Here is a 17,752-nt window from a genome sequence, read left to right on the forward strand (position 1 = left end):
CGGGGCTCTCAAACTACTTCTCCCCAAGGGGTCCCTGATATAACTCCAGCGGGTCCATGAACTTAAATGGGGAAAAAGAGTCATCTTTAGTTTTACTCACAATACCGGAAATTGAGCATTTTCCTTGATGATGAAGGTAGGCAACACACCGGAGTAGAATTGGGCAAAACCATATGAAATTACAGTTTTTGTAGCTTGAAACAGGTGCAACTTTGGCGGTTTCCTAAGGCTCAACCTAATGTTACCAGGTCCTGTAGATATTTTTCTATCACGTTCAGTTGTTGCAGATGTTTTGAAATACTGTCTATGCGCCTCACTATTGGAGATGATGATCACTGGAACACACCTCTAGATCTCATTTCATGCCGTAATCTAGAAGCACGTTTATTACTATATCATAAATTTCACTTAAAAATATTTTGACAAAGGGTTCAATGAAATCTGCCTCACTGGCAGACCTTTGTATTTTATTTAGTGCATTTGAAAGCGTGACTCTGAGAAGGGCTCTTAAGTAGTCCCTAGCACAAAAAGGGTTCGAACTCCTGACCAACGTTGAGCAAGGCTTGCCCCATGCCAGGCACTGCGCTGAGCTCCCTTCAAACATGGCCCTGCTCCCTTGTTAGCAATGTGGATCCAATATCTTGGGAACGCAGGTGGGATCTCAGAGAATAGGCAGGAGCCAGCCAGGATACGAAGGGCAGAGGGTGTGGGAGTAGAAAGGACAAGGGGGTAACAAGTCTGGGGCCTGGGAGTGTTGTGTAGGATGCACTCAGAAAACTTGGGACAGAAGGGCCTTAAATTCTGGGAAGTTCGGCTTTTATTTTGTGGGCAGTGAGGAGCCATGGATATTTTTAAGCAGGTGAGAGGCAGGGCCTAGAATCAAACCTCAATAAACAATGTCCATGGCTGTCGGAATGCAGGGCAGTGGGCTGTCCCAGTGGGTATGGTCAGGGAAAGGTTCTGGGATGGCTTGCAGGGAGCAGTGCCAGGCAAAAGGGGGTGGGGTTCTAGGGTCTGAGCTGTGCCAGGAAGACCTTCTCCTAAACCTCTCACCTGGCATCTCCATCATGTCTCTGAAAAGCACCCAACAAAGCGTAAAGGCCTGATCCGGGGAGCGACGGCCACTCTCTCAGCCTCACTCATCCTCAGCAGCAGCAGGGGCAGAGGGTAGGTGGCAGGAGTGTCCCATTCTGGGCAGAAGCTGCAGGTGCCTAAGAGGCTGAGCAGCCAGGGTAGGGGGCCTTGACAAATCGTGAGACTTGCTCGATCTTCCCCTTCCCCCCAAAGAAATAAGAGCAGGGTTCCCTACTGGGGCAGGGCGCTATGTCCCCCTCTTGAATGTGGGGCACTTGCATGTCACCCATCTCCATTTAGAGAATTGTGGGTGCTGAGAGACACCGTGGAGGAAGAGGAAGAGTACTCAGCATTGTGCAGCATAGGCCATTCAAACCTTGGTCAAGTAGCCCTGAGTCAGTTATTGGCTAAGTCTCACTTTCCCTTTCTGTGAAATACAGTCAATAATATTTCTCTGGCCTGGCCGGCATGGCTCAGTGGTTGAATGCCGACCTATGAACCAGGAGGTCATGGTTCGATTTCTGGTCAGGGCACATGTCCGGGTTGCAGGCACGATCCCCAGTGTGGGGTGTGCAGGAGACAGCCAATCAATGATTCTCTCTCATCATTGATGTTTCTATCTCTCTCTCCCTCTTCCTTCCTCTCTGAAATCAATACAAACATATTTTTTTAAAAAAATAATACTTGTCTGGCAGGGATTTTGTGAAGATTCATAAATTTCAGGGTCTAGCACTTAACAAGTTCTTAATAAATACTTCTGTTACTCACGCCCCCTTTCCCTATTTCTGTGGCTTTTGAGAGAGGAGACCTTAGACCTGGAAGGCACCCAGTTCCCAGCTCTGTAGAGTGGCCAGAAACAGAAGCCTTGACCTGGTAGGTTTGGGGGAGGCTGGGACATCGGTCAGGGTGTTAAGGAGACACTATCCCCTGGGAGAGGAGTTGGATAGTTGTCTTTGGAATATGGGGTCCATCAGGGTTGCCCTCAGCCTCCAGGAAAGCAGCCCTCGGAACAGCATCCCTCAATGGCTGAGAGTAAGACCGAGTGCTGAAAATAACGTTCTGACTCAGGCCACAGTTTTTTATATTTAGCCCAGGATGACAAATCGGTGGACTATGCTTTCAGCAAGGAGTCTGAAGCTGGCCAAAGGGCATTGTTATCAGTGTGGTTTTGATTCGGATTAGTAGGCGACATGGCATACTGTGTGGCCATGGGCCTTGTTGTAAACATTCACATGCTAATTTATTCTCAACCAACCTGTACAGGAGCCAGCCACCAGCTGGGGATTCCTTACACAAAATGAGCTGGGACTCAAACAGCCTTGCAGCCTCCATTTTTCCTACTGTGTCCTGCTGACATCCTACTTTAGGCTCCCCCAGAAGCAGGCCCCCCAAGACAAGTTGCTAATTTGGGAGGTAAGTGAATCCCGGGTAGGGAGCGGGAGATAAGAGATAGAAAAGATAAGAAGGCCAATAAAAGCCTGGGAGCTTTGGGAGCCAGTGGAGAATGGGAACCAGGAACCTCAGAGTTACCCCCTCCCCTGGGATGAAGTATCTATACACCCACTCCCATAGTTATTCCATACTTCCTGCCTACTGTGTGGGTGGGCAAGGGGGATTCTGGTGGGCAGAGAAAGCCCGCAGGCAGAGAGACAAAGGCAGGTGCTGGGGTGGAAGTTAGCCTACCAGTGCACTGAAGGTCTAGGTCTAGGGAGATGGGTGAGGCACCGACAGCATCTGCCACAACTTTGTTTGCTCTCTGCCCACTGTGTGCAGGCATCTTGCCTGGAAAAAAGACATCTGTGCCTTGGGCGCCAGCTTCCACAAGCAGTAGCTCCCAAGAGACATTTCCTGTTTCCTTCATAGGAGGCAGAGTCTCACACCCATCTCTGCCCAGAGGCATTGTCAGCATTGTCCCTGCCCCGCTGCCCTGCTGTGGGGACAGCAGTGGACAAGTGCTTCTCAGCCACTCCCAGCTTTCTCCTCTCCCAGCTACTCTTGAGTTATGGCTACTCAGGTTGACCAGCTGACTCCCCAGTCTTGCCTCCTCACTCCTCTCCAGCTGCCCAGCACACACCTTTGCCAGCACCTGTAGCTCAGATACAGGAAAGCCTCAATGGACAGCTGGGGACTCTGAGACAAGGCCACTCTCTCAGTGCCTGGCGGCCCCCTGTTCTGGCTCTCTCTCCCACTCCCCAGAGCTTTTCTTGCAAGCATGAAGCCCAGCTGTGCTAACTCATCTTGGCAGCCATCATTGGAGCCAGAGGCTCACATGGCATGCCTTCCCTCACCTTCCCACCTCTCCATCCAGGAGCCCAGCATCGCCCCCTAGCGCCCTTTCCTCTTGTGGTTCCTGATTCTCTCTGCAGTCTTACTTCAGTCGTGTGCATTAGCTAAGTGGCCACACTGACTTCTCACTGCTCTCTGGCCATAGCGGGCTCCTCAGTCTTGCCTTTGGGCTTTTGCACGTGGTCATTCTGGATGCCCTTCCTCCTTCCGCCACCTGGTAGTGCCAGCTCCAATGGCACCTCCTCCTGGAAGCCTTCCTCTGCACTCCCTCCCAAGCCAGCAGGGTTTAGTTGGACTCCCTCCTCCTCACCACTCCCCCACCCCAGCATATCTACTCACTTCTAAATGCCAAGAACACCGCAGGTAACTATCAGTTTCCTGCCTATCTTAACCTTAAATGGTAAGCTCCCCACACCATGCTTGGCATATTGTAGATGCGCAATACATTCTGACGCTTCTCTATTGCACCCTACATTCCATCACTGCCAACTCCTATCAGTCCCAGGATCCCCCCAGTGTGCACCATCCCGTAATCACCCTGGTCCCAGCACCATCAGTCCCAGCTACCGCATGCAATGCCCTTTCAAGTGGACTCCTGCCCCCGAACCCTGTTCTCCACAGCAGCTGGGGGATTCTTTTCAAACATGTCTGAGCATTTTATTTCTTCACGTAGAACCCATTTCCACTGCTGACTGCAGCTTCCTTCCCCCCTCTCTCATCTGTACTTTGAGTTGCCAGCCCCTTGGTTTCTCCCATCAGCTCTTTCTGTTTGCTTCCTTCGTGGCTTGGCTGAGACTCCAACTCTCTTGCAATGCTCCCACATCCATGTCTTCTCCAGCCAGATCCTAACTCTGGAGCGATTCACCCTAAACACACTTAAGGTTTCGACCTCAGTGTAACATCCTTTGTTTCCAGCAGTCTCGCCCCTGTCCTCAGCCAGCTCTCCCCTATTCCTGCACTAGCTCCTTTGAGCCTTGACTCTTTTCTACAAGCCTTGCGGTTGCCCCTTCACCTTCTCCAGAGCACTTGACCTCACTTCCTGTTTCACAGAGAAAACAGAAGCTAAAGAAGTTGGGGACGCACTCAAACTTTCCTCCTCTCTCTTCCCCCTTGGTAAGAAAGGAGTCACTCCTCTCACTCAAGGCTCATCACCTACTTGTGCTGTGGTGCTCTTGGGCCACCAGTCACCCGTGAGCTTGTCTCTGTCACAGCTGCACCCTCATTCTCTCCCCTCTTTCCATCCACACCTGTCTCCTCTTCCCTACCTACTTTTCACTCTACCACCTTGCCTCACAGTCCCAACTCACACAGGTCTCCGCCCTGAAGACACTTATCTTGTACATCCTGGACACTTGTCATCTCACATGGCTTCCAGGTGCCACTCTCTTGGATTTTTGACTCCGTGTCAATTTCCTTTGCTGCTTCCTCGTTATGTCCCCACTGCTAAATGTAAGAGTTCCCTTAGAAGAGTCTTGTAAAGGCAGTGAGATCTCTCTGACTTTCCATTTAAAATTACAATGTCCTCCTTATAGCCCTGTGCTCTCCACCTCCTCAACCGGCTCTACTGTTTTTCACAGCACGCATCACCTTCTCCTCCCTATTTGAGTTACTCTTCACTGTGTCCATCAGCTTTGTCCCCACAGTTCACAGTTCAGAGAGGAAGGGAGAGGGGGAGAGAGAGAAACATCAATGATGAAAGAGAATCATTAATCAGCTGCCTCTGCACACCCCACACTGGGGATCAATGCCCAACCCAGTCATGTGCTGTGACCGGGAACTGAACCGTGACCTCTTGGTTTACAGGTTGACGTTCAACTGCTGAGCCACACTGGCCAGGCTGTACTTCTCATTTAACTCTCATGGCACTGGCATCCACCTTGCAGGAAGATTCTAGTTATCTCCAGAGAACAAGGGATAGGGTCAAGTTCTGAATTTGAATCAATCTAGCCCTAAAGCACTTGGTCTTCCTGTAGCATCTTGTAAAGATAGAAATAGAACTTCTCTTGTTCTTCCAGGGATTCTGGAAGAACCACAAACACTGGCTGCCTCATCCCCACCTCTGGGCTTTCGCATGCTGGCCTGGCCAGGATGGCCCCCCTTCTCTCTCCATAGTGAGTACTCCCCTTCTTCAACTCGGGCCGAGAACCACCTTCTCTAGGAGTGTTTCTGTGATTAACCCCCCTTCCCTGGGATAGTAGTTTCTGGACTGTGTGTTCCTTGAGCACCTCTTAATTCTGCCTCCAGCAGGCTAGGTGGCATTTGTTAGCCTTCTGTGTGGCATCTAGCGTGCCCTGTGGTGCCTGCCACATAGGACACTCACAAGAGCTGAACAGGGGAGCTACTTCTCAAGAAAGAGTACCAAACAGACCCCCACCATCTAGGAGGAGCCACAGAGCTGCTTGGCCATCTCCTTCCCCTCCTTCAAGTCTTTGCTCAAAAGTCACCTCTCAGGTTTGAAGTAGATGCTGTTGGTGCCTCGCCCAGGTGCATCAGCCCTCAGACACTGAGTGACGGATGCTAAAGCTCATAGTACTCCCTTCTCTGGAGAATTGTCCTTGGCCAATGAGAGCTACTTCAACTGGGAGATGACACCTCCCCACCAAGGGGCAGCTCACAGCCAGGGACAAACTGATATGGGATAGGAAAAGCCAGCTCCCTGGCCTCTAGGTGGTACAAATCTGTGCTGCCGATCTTACTCCAGGGCTCTGGTAGGACCAGGCTGAGGCCAGACTTTGAGACCATATCCTGGGTTAGCCCTTTCCTGCCCTAGCCTACTTCCCTCCCTTACTTGCAGGTGCCTCCTGAGACCCTTCCTCAGTCCATCACTTGCATAAGAACCCCCTTCTCAGGCTCTGCATCTAGGGACCGGATCTAAGACACCCAAGGACTTATCTTCAAGCCATTTTGCTTGCTTCCCAACCTACAATGGTGGGATTACGTCTTCTGATTATTCTTCTGCTGACTGCTGGGAAAGGCAGGGCATGAGTACGCACATCTGTGTCCACTTCTCCCTACTCAACAGACAGGATGGTGCAAGGCGGGCAGACATGGCTGGTCAGAGGTGGCAGGGCCTCTTCTGTGTCAGCAGGTGAGCTCACTCTCTGGCATGTTGACTGGGCCATTCTGGCCTACACTTTTTGGGGAAGCTGAGGTAGCAGCTTGTGAGGTTAGGGGTGTGTGTATTTGCAGTCTGGATCATCACAGTCTAGTCCCCTCTCCCGAGGAACAGGAATGGCCAGGCCCAGGAGTTGAGGCTGAGAGGCCAGTTAAGGCTGGTGGTGACCAATGTGGCCAAGCCTCATTGAGGAGTTACAGCTCCGAAGCCAAGGGGCAGACTGTGTGATTAACAGCATTGTTTTGGCCTCACCAGGGGGAACTCGTTCTTTCTTGGCGCAATGTCAGAATTCACAGCCAGCCTTGCTCATAACTTGCAGCCAACTATGAAATATCAGGCTGCACCAGTCTTCCCTTCCCCTACACCTTAGTGGGGGTGAGGGCAGCTCCTAGAGCAGTGATGGCGAACCTATGACACGCGTGTCAGAGGTGACACGCGAACTCAATTTTTTGGTTAATTTTTCTTTGTTAAATGGCATTTAAATATATAAAATAAGTATCAAAAATATAAGTCTTTGTTTTACTATGGTTGCAAATATCAAAAAACTTCTATATGTGACACGGCACCAGAGTTAAGTTAGGGTTTTCCAAAGTGCTGACACGCCGAGCTCAAAAGGTTCACCATCACTGTCCTAGAGCCACGGAGGCCGCCAGGTGGGGTCCAAGGGAAGAAGATGAGTCACAGACCTGTCCTGAGTCCTACACTGGGCTCCACCCACTTCCCTTCAACTCTTCCCTCCCCTTTGCTCCCTTTCCACCTTCCCTATTTCTCCTCCTTCTTTCTACTCTTTGTTGTCTCTTCTTAACTCATTATTTCCTGATCTGTGGCCTTGGAGTAGCTATATCCCAAGCTCTGGTGCCCAAGGCTGAAGTCCCTGCCAAATGGCTCTTGTGCTCAGCTGAACTGGACCCTGATCAGAGCATGAGCCTCTCAGCTCAGGAGCTGGGCTGACTGATGGCTCATGGGTCTGAGCAGATCAGTGTTTATGCCAGAGGAGAGAAGGTCCCCACAAAGTGGGCACTCTGTCCAGGAGTCCCAGCACTGAGCTGCTAGGCATTGCCCATAAGGCCCTACTACCAGCTCTCAAGGGCCCAGGACCCTGTTGGGTGGGTCACCAAGGGCAGACAAACCCTCCAGCATTCGCAGGAGACCTTTTGGTGGGCATAAAGCTCATGAAGCAGGGTAAGGCAGGGCTCAGCAGGGCCTCAGAAACTTTCTCTTGAGGGGTGGGTTCAAGGACTCTTGGGGTCTTCTGAGATCTGTGAGAGGATCAAGTCACACAGGAAGTGGCCTTGTCCCATGGCTCAGGACACCATCGTGGCCAGGATCTGGGGCATAAGGGAGCATGAAACTGAGCCTGGGGGATGAGTGCAGGGGCCGAGTTAGATTTAAAGCTTAAATCATGGCTGCCAACTGACCTGAACCCTGGCCCTAGCCTGACCTCTGACCCTGGCAGGAAGTAACAAAGGCTCTGGGGCCAGAGTGCTTGGGTTCCAATCCCAGCTCTGACACTTACTTTGTTTTTTAAGATTTTATTGATTTTTAGAGAGAAAGGAAAGGAGAGGGAGAGAGAGATAGAAACATCAATGTGAAAGTGAAATATTGATTGACTGTCTCCTGCATGCCCCCTGCCAGGGACTGAGCTCACAACCCCAGCATGTAACCTGACCAGAATTGAACCAGCAACTCTTCAGTGCACAGGATGACGCCCAACCAGCTGCGCCAGACTGGCCAGGGCCCAGCTCTGACATTTACGATTAAGATTAATATAAAAATATTTTGAAAAGAAGTAGCACAGGATATTCTTGCAAGTAGGTAAAAAGCAGGAAAGATTATAGTGAGAAGATGGGGATGGGGGTGAGGGTGAAGGAGCCACAGGATTGAGGGCAAATCATTTTTGGGGGGAAGTTCAAGACACATCTACATGCTGTGTGTATGCAGAGGAGAGGTGAAGACAGAGAGGGCTGAGCAGCAACAGATAGAGTGAGACCCCTTAGGGCAGAAAGGGGTTGAGAGAGATTCAGAGCCAACAGGGGACATGCAGGACTTCTGGGGCCACTCTGAGGCTGCCCTGAGGAGGAAGCCTGCCTCTGACAAGTGTGATTTCTCTTTAGCAAGTGCTCAGCTAGACACTGGCTTGCACTGGCTCACAAGAACTGACTGTTAAATTTCCAAAGAACTTTGCAAGCTAGCTGAGGTCTCTTCGGTAGCTTGAAATTGATCTCAGTGGGAATAGTTACACCATGGAAATGGGCAGATGCTACAAATTAGCCCCCACTCCAGAGCCAATTGTTAAATATTTACTGGCACACTACTACTATGTTCCACATGAAAGAATGGCCAGACTCAAGGGCTAGGACTCGCAGAAATGGGTGGAGGTGAGGAGTTTAAGATGGCAAGAGAAGGTGAAGTGGTGGATCATGGCAGTAGCTGGGGAGGGAGGCCTAACTAAGGTAAGAATAGGGAGTTGAAAGTTTGGTCAAGGTCAGGGTCAATCAGCTTCTCCTGTACAGACTCTTCCAAGTAACCAAACAGGTAGTGGCAAATTCTTTCTAGAATTTCAACAAACAAATGTACAGGGAAGACAGAATTCAGGTATCACCACTTTAAGTTCCCAGGCTAGTGACTGCTAAGACAGCAGTTTTGGAACAGGCTGATGGGACACTTTATAATGGATGGATTAGGCTGATGGAGCCTAAAGCCTTGATTAATCTTAATATTACAAAAAAGAAGAATTATTGCCCCAAAACAGTTTACAGGAGGTATAGGCAACAGAGGAACACATTAATGGCACTATGGGGATGCAAATCCCAGACTGTGGGCTACTCCTGGAGGCAAACAATCTGGTTTCTTCACCAAATAAGTTGAAAGGATAAAGGTGGGTGAAGTAGAATCTTACCAATTAAAGAGACAGGATGCAAACCAACCATATGCAATGTACATGCATCCTTTTTTGGATCCTAATTTAAACAAACTGAAAATTGGAGGCAACAGGCAACATTTGAACACTCGGTAGGTATTTGATGCTGTTAAACAATTATTTTGTGTTAGAAATGATTATGGTTATTTTTTAAAGTTATTTTCTGAATTACATATTGAAGAATTTACAGATGAATTGATATGATGTCTGAATTTTCTTCAAAATAATCTGCAGTGGTGGGAAAATGGGTAGGGGTTGAGATGAACCAAGACTGGCCTTGTTACTGACAGTTGTAGCTGGGACACAGGTTCCTGGCCATCATCATACTGCTCTTTCTACTTAGTATGTGTTAGAAACTATCCATCATATTAAAAAAATAAAGAAAAAAAAAGGGGAAAGTCCTAACCCTAGATAGTTTCTTATTCACAGTAATCATTCAGTAAATGTTAGCTGCTATGCTTAAAATTTTTTTCAGGTCACACAAATGGGAGGCCATCCCCAATGCATCACTAGTAAGGATGGTTGGCTTTACATAGAGGGCTGTTACCCTAAGGGAGATCCGCCATTCACAGAAGGACTGCTTGATTCCACTTGTATGAGGCATCTAAAATACAGGCACGCCTCAGAGATATTGCAGGAGTGGTTCCAGAACACCGCAATAAAGCGAGTTGTGGCATGTTTGCTGGTGGAGGGTCTTGCCTTCAATTTGTAAAAAAAAAAAAAGCAACATCGGTGAAGCACAAATAAAGTGAAGTGTGCAATGAAACAAGGTCTGCCTGCAGACAAATTCATAGAATCTAAGGGGGGTTGGAGGGAGGGGAAGTGGGGGGGGTTGCTAATCAACATGCATAAAGTTTCATTTAAACAAAATAGGCAAGTTTTAGAGACCTGCCGTACAGGTGCCTAGTTAACAATACTTCATGGTATACTTAAAAATTTAAGAGGGTAGATCTCATGTTATATTCTTACCACAATTAAAAAAAAAAGAGGGCTGTGCTTTGCCACCCAGACCCTTCGCATGGCAGGATGTGAAGAGGCCATGTCACTTCCTCCTTCTATGCACACTGACTGAGCATCTACTGTTGCGCCAGGTGCCACAAAAGCATAGATAGGAGACGTAATGCCAGCCCCTTCCTCGAACTTCTGGGCCAGGGAACAGGATAGAACAGCCATTATCGAGGATCTGAAGCACACCACGCCTCTCCCCCTGTGTCTGTGACCGCAGGGAGCCTCTGGAGATGAGTCCTTTGCTGCTTGGCCAACACCCTTCAGACTCACACACTGAATCTACCCTCCACAGCTGGCTGCCAAAGTGTGCCTCAGTCTGGACACCAATTCCTCAGCATGGCTCATAGCCTACTCCTGCCTCCTCCCTCTCTCTTTCTCTTCTTTCAGGCATAAGATATTGACAGCCTGTTTTATAAAGTACATACATCTTAAGAGTGTGGCTTGTTAAGCTTACATATGCATACACAAATGTAGTCACCACCGAGATCAAGATAGAATATTCCTGGCTCTTTGGAAAAGTTTCTTTGTACTCTCTTCCAGTTAATTACTCCTCCCCCCATATCTATTTCTCTCTCTCTTACTCTCTCTCTCTCTCTCTCTCTCTCTCACACACACACACACACACACACACACACACGTAACCACCATCCTGATTAGTTTCACCTGTTTTGGAAGGTCATATACACAGAATCATATAATATGTTAGCTTTTCATTTCAGATCCTGCTTATTTTGCTTAGCATAGTGTCCATGAAGCTCATCTATGTTGCTATTGTCATCCGGTTTGTTATTTTCCCAGCTGTATAGTAGTCCAGTCAATGAATACATCATAATTTATTTATCCATTCAGTTGATGACATCTGGCCTCATCTCATGACCCGTTTTCTCATAGATTGTATATTCCAGGTTTTCCCAAACTTCAGGATGACCCACAAAGACATCTGCTCCTCTATGCCTACATATGTACAGTTTCCTCTGCCCTCTCACTAATGGTATGTGTAAGAATATTGACAGTGCACTGTGATAATGGTGTGCGGAATGCTTGGAGCACGAGGGAGCACCTAATTAAATCCAGAGGTGGTCAGGGGACCTAGGCTGACAGTACAGGAGGGAGCCCCAGGTCTGGCTCCCACATGGCTGGGGTCCCAGTGTGTCCTGGGACTGCCACTATCAGAGCCTCCTGGTAGCTTATTCACCTGGAGGTATATCTCGGAGGGGCCTGTGGGCTCTGGGCCTCTGGGGCTGCTTTGTGTGACCGACATATTCTACACATTCAGAGGCTGACTGGGAGGCCAGTGAGGCATGGTGACTGCCCAACAACAGAGAGCTAAGAGTGCAAGCTGGGCATCTGCCTGTGGCCGTTAGGAATGACAGGGGGCGGGAGTGTGTGTGTGTGTGTGTGTGTGTGTGTGCGCGCGCCTAGGTCTCAATGGACAGGTCCACCTCTGGGTATGGCTGGCAGGATGAAGCCAGACACAGTGGGATGCTACTGCCATGAGAACATCAGGAGAGATGGGGCCTCTGGAAACGCCTGGGAGAGGAAGGGCGCTCTCTGCAAATGGGTGCTTGCCTGCCCGGGACAGTGCTCCTCCAGTCCCTCTGTCCCCCTGTTGCCTGCAGGGAAGGTGACTGGCATTTCTACACCCAAAGGCTGTGGGTGAAAGGTCCAGGGCAGAGGCTTTCAGGGGTATTTCTAGCTGGCCCACCCTTGTCATGCCACCTTTTTGAGGGATCCTCCATGGAAGTCTGCAGGTAGCAGGTCCTAACTGATGCCCCTCCCCATATGCATGCTACAAGTCTGGGCTGCTCTAGACATCTGGCTAAATAACCTTGTAAGAAGGAGCTTTACATAATGTTTTATGATTTTCTCAGGCACCTAGTGCTGCACCAGCTTGCTGGTGAGGGCAGGAGGCACATATCTCTCATTGGCAGGGCTGCCAAGAGCCCCTCCTCCAAGGACTGGAGACCACATACTCTATGGTCCAGCCTGGAACATCTCTGAGAGCGAAAGGGGCATTATTAGTAATCGTGCAGGTCAGCAGGTATAACCAGGGCTGCCTTGGCCAAACCTGGATGTGTGGTCATTTTTCACGGGGCAGACAGCACAGCTGGGCATCAGTATGAACCACAGGCAGGTGAGTACCCTCTCATGGGGGTGAGTGGTATTTCTCATTCCTTACACAGCTCCCCACGTGTCCTGGAAAGGCAGGACTGCCTTCCCTGAACTTGCTGCCCTAAATCACAGGGTCCGACAGGTGATGTTTCAAGTTCATTGAGCTGACTCTCTACGTGCTGGCACATGTCCTGCAATTGCTCCTCACTGGGAAAGGGGGCGGCTGGAGGTGTGGGGGGTGACCCCTAGCCCCTCTTCAGGCCACTCAGGATTTTAGGTGCCTGGTGTCTGTGTCCCAATCTCTTCTGGCCATTGACCCGGGCCCACAGAGTCCCTATGGTTCAGGACACCCCATCTGTATCTCTCTCTACTCCTGCTCCGGCCTGACCCACAGCATTTCAGTTTATAAATGGCAGTCACTCGCTCCCTGTGCCAAGGTTCCTCTGGGACCCTGGGTTCCCTTGTTAAGGCTCTCAGTGCCCTCTGGGCTGTCAGGGCCACTCCCTGGCTATGTCACTGCTGTGCTGTAGCTGCAGCTTCTGCTTGGCTTTGTGTCCAGAGGTGTGGGTATAGCAGGGGTGGGCAAACTTTTTGACTCGAGGGCCACAGTGGGTTCTTAAACTGGACCGGAGGGCCGGAACAAAAGCATGGATGGAGTGTTTGTGTGAACTAATATAAATTCAAAGTAGACATCATTACTGGGTCTGCTTGACAACTCCTAGACTGTGGCTCTCCTGGGTGCGTTTGTTGCCATGGCTTATGGCCCTTTCTGGCACCGACTGCTTTTTCAACCTCTCCATCCCTGCTGCTCCTTACATCTGGTGTGGGACCAGGGCTTGGGGGAGCTGAAAAGTGTCAGTCCTCCTGGCTTCCCCCTTCTCTGCCGCCTCCTGATTTCTTCAAAGTGGGGGCTCCCCAGGCTCTGTCCTCAGACCCTCTTTTTTCTTTGCCTCTGCATCCTCTTTCTGCTTCTGCAACCACTCCCATTCTTGACCCTCTTACCTAAGTTCCCACCCACCACCACATACTGGCACCTCCTATCAAGATGTGCCAACCCCCTGGATGCCACATTCTATCCCCTCCCCCACACAAGTTGCTGCTCAGAATATTCCCTGTTCCTTCAATGGTGCCTTCCTCCTCCAGGCCGGGACCAGTGCTGGGGAGTGTCAGGACCTCCTGGCCCCCTGGCCCTCCTGCATAACCCTCAGGCCGCCCTTTCTCCACCTCTGGCTCCATCCTCCTGTTCTCTCTGTTGATCTACCCTCAGAGCCACTTCGTGGCGATTGGAATATTCTGTGTCCCTGCTTGGCCTCTGTCCTGTTTGTTTGCTATTGCCAGATTCCACTCAATTCAGCTCCACCAGCGGCCATGGGCTCTGCTCTGGGGCTCAGTGAGGTGCCCTGGGAGGCTGGGCACACCACAGACCAGTAGGAAGATGGAGACCAGGAGACCCCCCTTCCAGGGTTACCATGCCAGATGTGAGGAGCAGCAGAGATGGGAGGATTAAGAACGAGCAGTGTGTACCAGCCAGGGGCAAAGGCCATGGAAATTTGGGGATGAATGCCTGGAAGCGGGGGACACGTGATCTAGACCTCAGAAAACAGTAGCCGTTTTCCGTGTTGATTGTATCAGTGAGAAATTGGAAGCGCGGAGCACTCAGCAGGAGGCTGATCAACACACCAGGGCACACTCTCATGCAGAGCACCACGCTGCTGCCGAAGTGAGCCGGCGTGGACACGGATAAATCTCAACGACACCATGTTGGGTGCAAAAGGCAAACTGAAGATTGATGCGCCAGGCACGCTGCGATTACATAAACCCTAAAGGCACACAAAACAATATTCTCTGTTTTTATGGATACAGATATTTGTGGGACGAAGACACACGTGTGGGAGTGATAAATACCAGATTTACCATTGGGGAGGGAGGGAGCAAAAAAGGACGGGAGAAGGGAACTTAGCTGTGGCTGTGTTCTATTTGAAAAAAAGGGAGAAACAGGGATCAGAGGCAAATATGGCAAAATGGGAACATCTATTCAATATAGGTGATTATGGGTACATGGGCACTTGGGCACTTGCTACATTATTTTCATCTTATGTGCATTATTCTGTAACTAGAAATTTGAAAAGAAGTTAAAAAACCATTAGGGGAGATGGCAGTCTACACACAGGTTGATTCGTTTCTACAGGGGACTGGTGTGAACCAAGGGGCAGGGGAGGATGAGGGCACCTGGGATGACAGGGCGCAGCTGAGCAAGGCTGGAGCAGGGGTCGGTTGGTAGGGCAAGAAGCCTGGGTGATGGCTTGGGGTGGTTCTAAATACTAGGTGGGTGGGTTTCTAAAGGGGGGCACACAGACTTTCTCTTCCTATTTGCCTCTCCCTCCCCCCTCCCTCCCTCTCCGATCCCCACCACAGCCTCTGGCTGAGTGACTTTCAAGTCGGTGATTTATTCATTTATCTTCTATTGAGCATCCACTACCAAAGCAACAGCTCACATGGCACTCACCATGTTACAGTCACACATAATATCTCGCTGATGTCTTATTAACACCCCTGTAGGTCGTCATTGTAACCATCACCATCATCCTTATTTTATAGATGAGGAAAGAGAGGCATGGAGAGGTTCTGGGATTTGCGGGAAGTTACCCAGCTAGTAAGAAGCAGAGCTGGGATTCGAAGCCAGGCTGTCTGGTACCAGATCCTGTGGTCCTTGCTGCTGTGCTCTATTTATTGCTCTTCATATGCCAGGCACTGTGCTGGGTGCTGTTTCTGACTTTCCCCACCAGCACAGTCCTGCCCTTAAAGAGCTTGTGGGCCAGTTGGGGAAGTCAGACACCAAACCAAGCAATACCCAGATGTGATTATAGCTAAGGAGCTAGTAAAGGAAGAGAGCCTGTGCCACGAGGGAGAAAATGCAGAGAAAGACACCCTGAGACTGAGGCATCTGGGAAGGCCTCTCTGAAGAGGGGACATTATGTAGAGACCTAAAGGATGGGGAGTTAGCCAGGAGGGGTTGGGCAAGGCAGGCCAGACAGAGGGAAGAGCAAATGCAAGGGCATGAGGGATGTGGGCAAGGAACCAGAAGAGGGTCAGAGGGGCCAGAGGGGCCGTGAGCAAAAGGCAGGGCAGCCAAGCCATGAGGCCAGAGGGCAGGAAGCCCATCACGTGGGGCTCTCCTTACAGGAAGGGGACCACAAGTCTGGGTTTGTCCCTACTGTCCTGGTTCATGCCTGTGGTCTAAGCATAGATATTCCTAGTGTCCCATTTTGGTTTGGACAATAATACATTTGAAGGTCACCTTCTCATAGGCCATACTGGAGAGTTTAGATTTTGTTCCCAGGGCAGTGAGAAAGCATTGAGGGGTTTTCATTGAGAGTGACACTCTAATTTATAATGTATAAAGATCACTCTGGCCACTGCGTGGAGAGAGCCAGCAGGGTAGCAGGAGGGAAGCCATTGTCCCTTTCCTGACTCAGCTGCAGAGTGTGGAAGGAGCAGGCCAGGGAAAGGCAGGGGAGGTCCCTGCGTGGCCTGCTGAGGTTGCAGCCATGGACAAAATGACTCAGGGTAAATTCGTCCCCGGAAATGCTGTTCTCCTTCTCCTCTCAGTGCTGACCCAGCCCCAAGGCTTCCAGGAGGACCCTCAGCTGTGAGAGGAAGCCCCTCAGAACAGCTGCCCACTTCCCAGGTCCCCAGGGACCCTTGTGGGAGAAACAGGAAAGTTTCTTAGAAGCGCTGAAAAACTCAGTAAATTGAAGAAAGACGACGAACAACGTTAACTTTCCATTTGATAGTTCGCCCTTTTCCTTCTTACCCCCACACAGCCCCTCCCCAGTTCCAAGAGGAGGTTGCAGAAGTTAGAGCCCAGGGCACTCACAGATCCCAGCTGGGGAGGGGCTCCCAAACTGAATGAGTGCTGGGAGAAAGCAGGTGGCTTCTGGTGCCTGCTGATGCACATGTTGACTGGCCAGGGCTTGCTGCCCATGCACGAATGTAGGCCCACCCTGTCTGTGTGCCCACCTCTGGGGGTTGACATGTATATCTGTGTGTGTATGTGTGTTAACATGTAGGCGAACACATACACTGCTGTTACATACTATGAGCTTGCACAGATTTCCATTGACCTTTTATATTTAGCGGCGTCCAGAGTGTAAAACAAGCCCAGGATTGTAATGACAATGAAGGGGGAGTGGAAGGACAGAAAAGTTAGAAGCCTGTGAAACAAATTCTGTAAGCACGGAGAGCCTCTTGTTTGTCCCCCACAAAGCCGAGCCACACTTCTGTCTAAGGGACCAGGTTCCATGTTCAGGTGGGAAGGCCAGCCAAGCCTGGGTGCCAGGAAGGCATAGCTACAGGCTCGGGAAGGACGGGCTGGTGGGAGAGGGGTCACTTACCAAGTGGCAGGACGAAGAAGAAGGGGAACCAGCAGAGCACGAAGACTCCCACGACGATGGCCAGCGTCTTGGCAGCCTTCTTCTCGCGGGAGAACTTGAGCAGGCGCACCGACAGCGAGCTGCGGAAGGTGTGGCCCTTGGCGCTGCGCAGCCCTCGGTGCGCGCCGTCTGTACCCGAGGCGGCGCCACGACAGTGGATGCGCAGCACCACCTCGGAGGCCTTGCCCCGCTCCCGCTTGACGCCGGCCTCGAGGCTGCGCGTGGTGCTGCGGGCTACCACGTACACGCGGCAGTACATGACTATGATGACGGCCATGGGCAGGTAGAAGGAGCACACGGAGGAGAAGACGGCGTAGCCCACCTCCTCGGTGATGCTGCAAAAGCGCTCATCAGGGGGCACTGGCTCCTTCCAGCCCAGCAGGGGCCCCACGGACACCACGAGGGCCACAGCCCAGAGCAGCGCCAGGATGGCGGCCGCCTTGCGCTCCGTCATGATGGTGGGGTACTTGAGTGAGTGGCGCACGCCCACGTACCGGTCCACGGAAATGGTGCAGAGGCTGAGGATGGAGGCAGTGCAGCACAGCACGTCCACGGCGGCCCACACGTCGCAGAAGGCCCGGCCGAAGGCCCAGAAGCCCAGAACCTCCATGGTGGCCGAGAAGGGCAGCACCGTGGTGCTCAGCAGCAGGTCGGCCACGGCCAGGTTCACGATGAAATAGTTGGTGACCGTCTGCAGGTGGCGGTTGCAGGCCACCGAGAGGATGACCAGCAGGTTGCCCGCCACCGCCAGGAGGATGAAGGCGGCCAGAAAGACGCCCACGCCCACGCTCTGCGCGCTCACCA

At 51.0% G+C, this 17,752-nt stretch overlaps 1 protein-coding gene across 1 annotated transcript in view; it reads right to left on the reverse strand.

Annotated features, from left to right (window-relative positions):
* ADRA1D (adrenoceptor alpha 1D) overlaps positions 1-17,746 on the reverse strand; it is a 19,425-nt gene extending 1,679 nt beyond the window's left edge. The window contains exon 1 of the mRNA XM_006758129.2: positions 16,910-17,746. Coding sequence (XP_006758192.2) covers positions 16,910-17,558 — 649 coding nt within the window. The 5' untranslated portion in view covers positions 17,559-17,746. The remainder of the gene's footprint in view (positions 1-16,909) is intronic.
* Positions 17,747-17,752: the final 6 nt, after the last annotated feature.

Source organism: Myotis davidii, unplaced genomic scaffold (genome assembly GCF_000327345.1).
Source record: "Myotis davidii unplaced genomic scaffold, ASM32734v1 scaffold32, whole genome shotgun sequence".
Taxonomy (NCBI): domain Eukaryota; kingdom Metazoa; phylum Chordata; class Mammalia; order Chiroptera; family Vespertilionidae; genus Myotis; species Myotis davidii.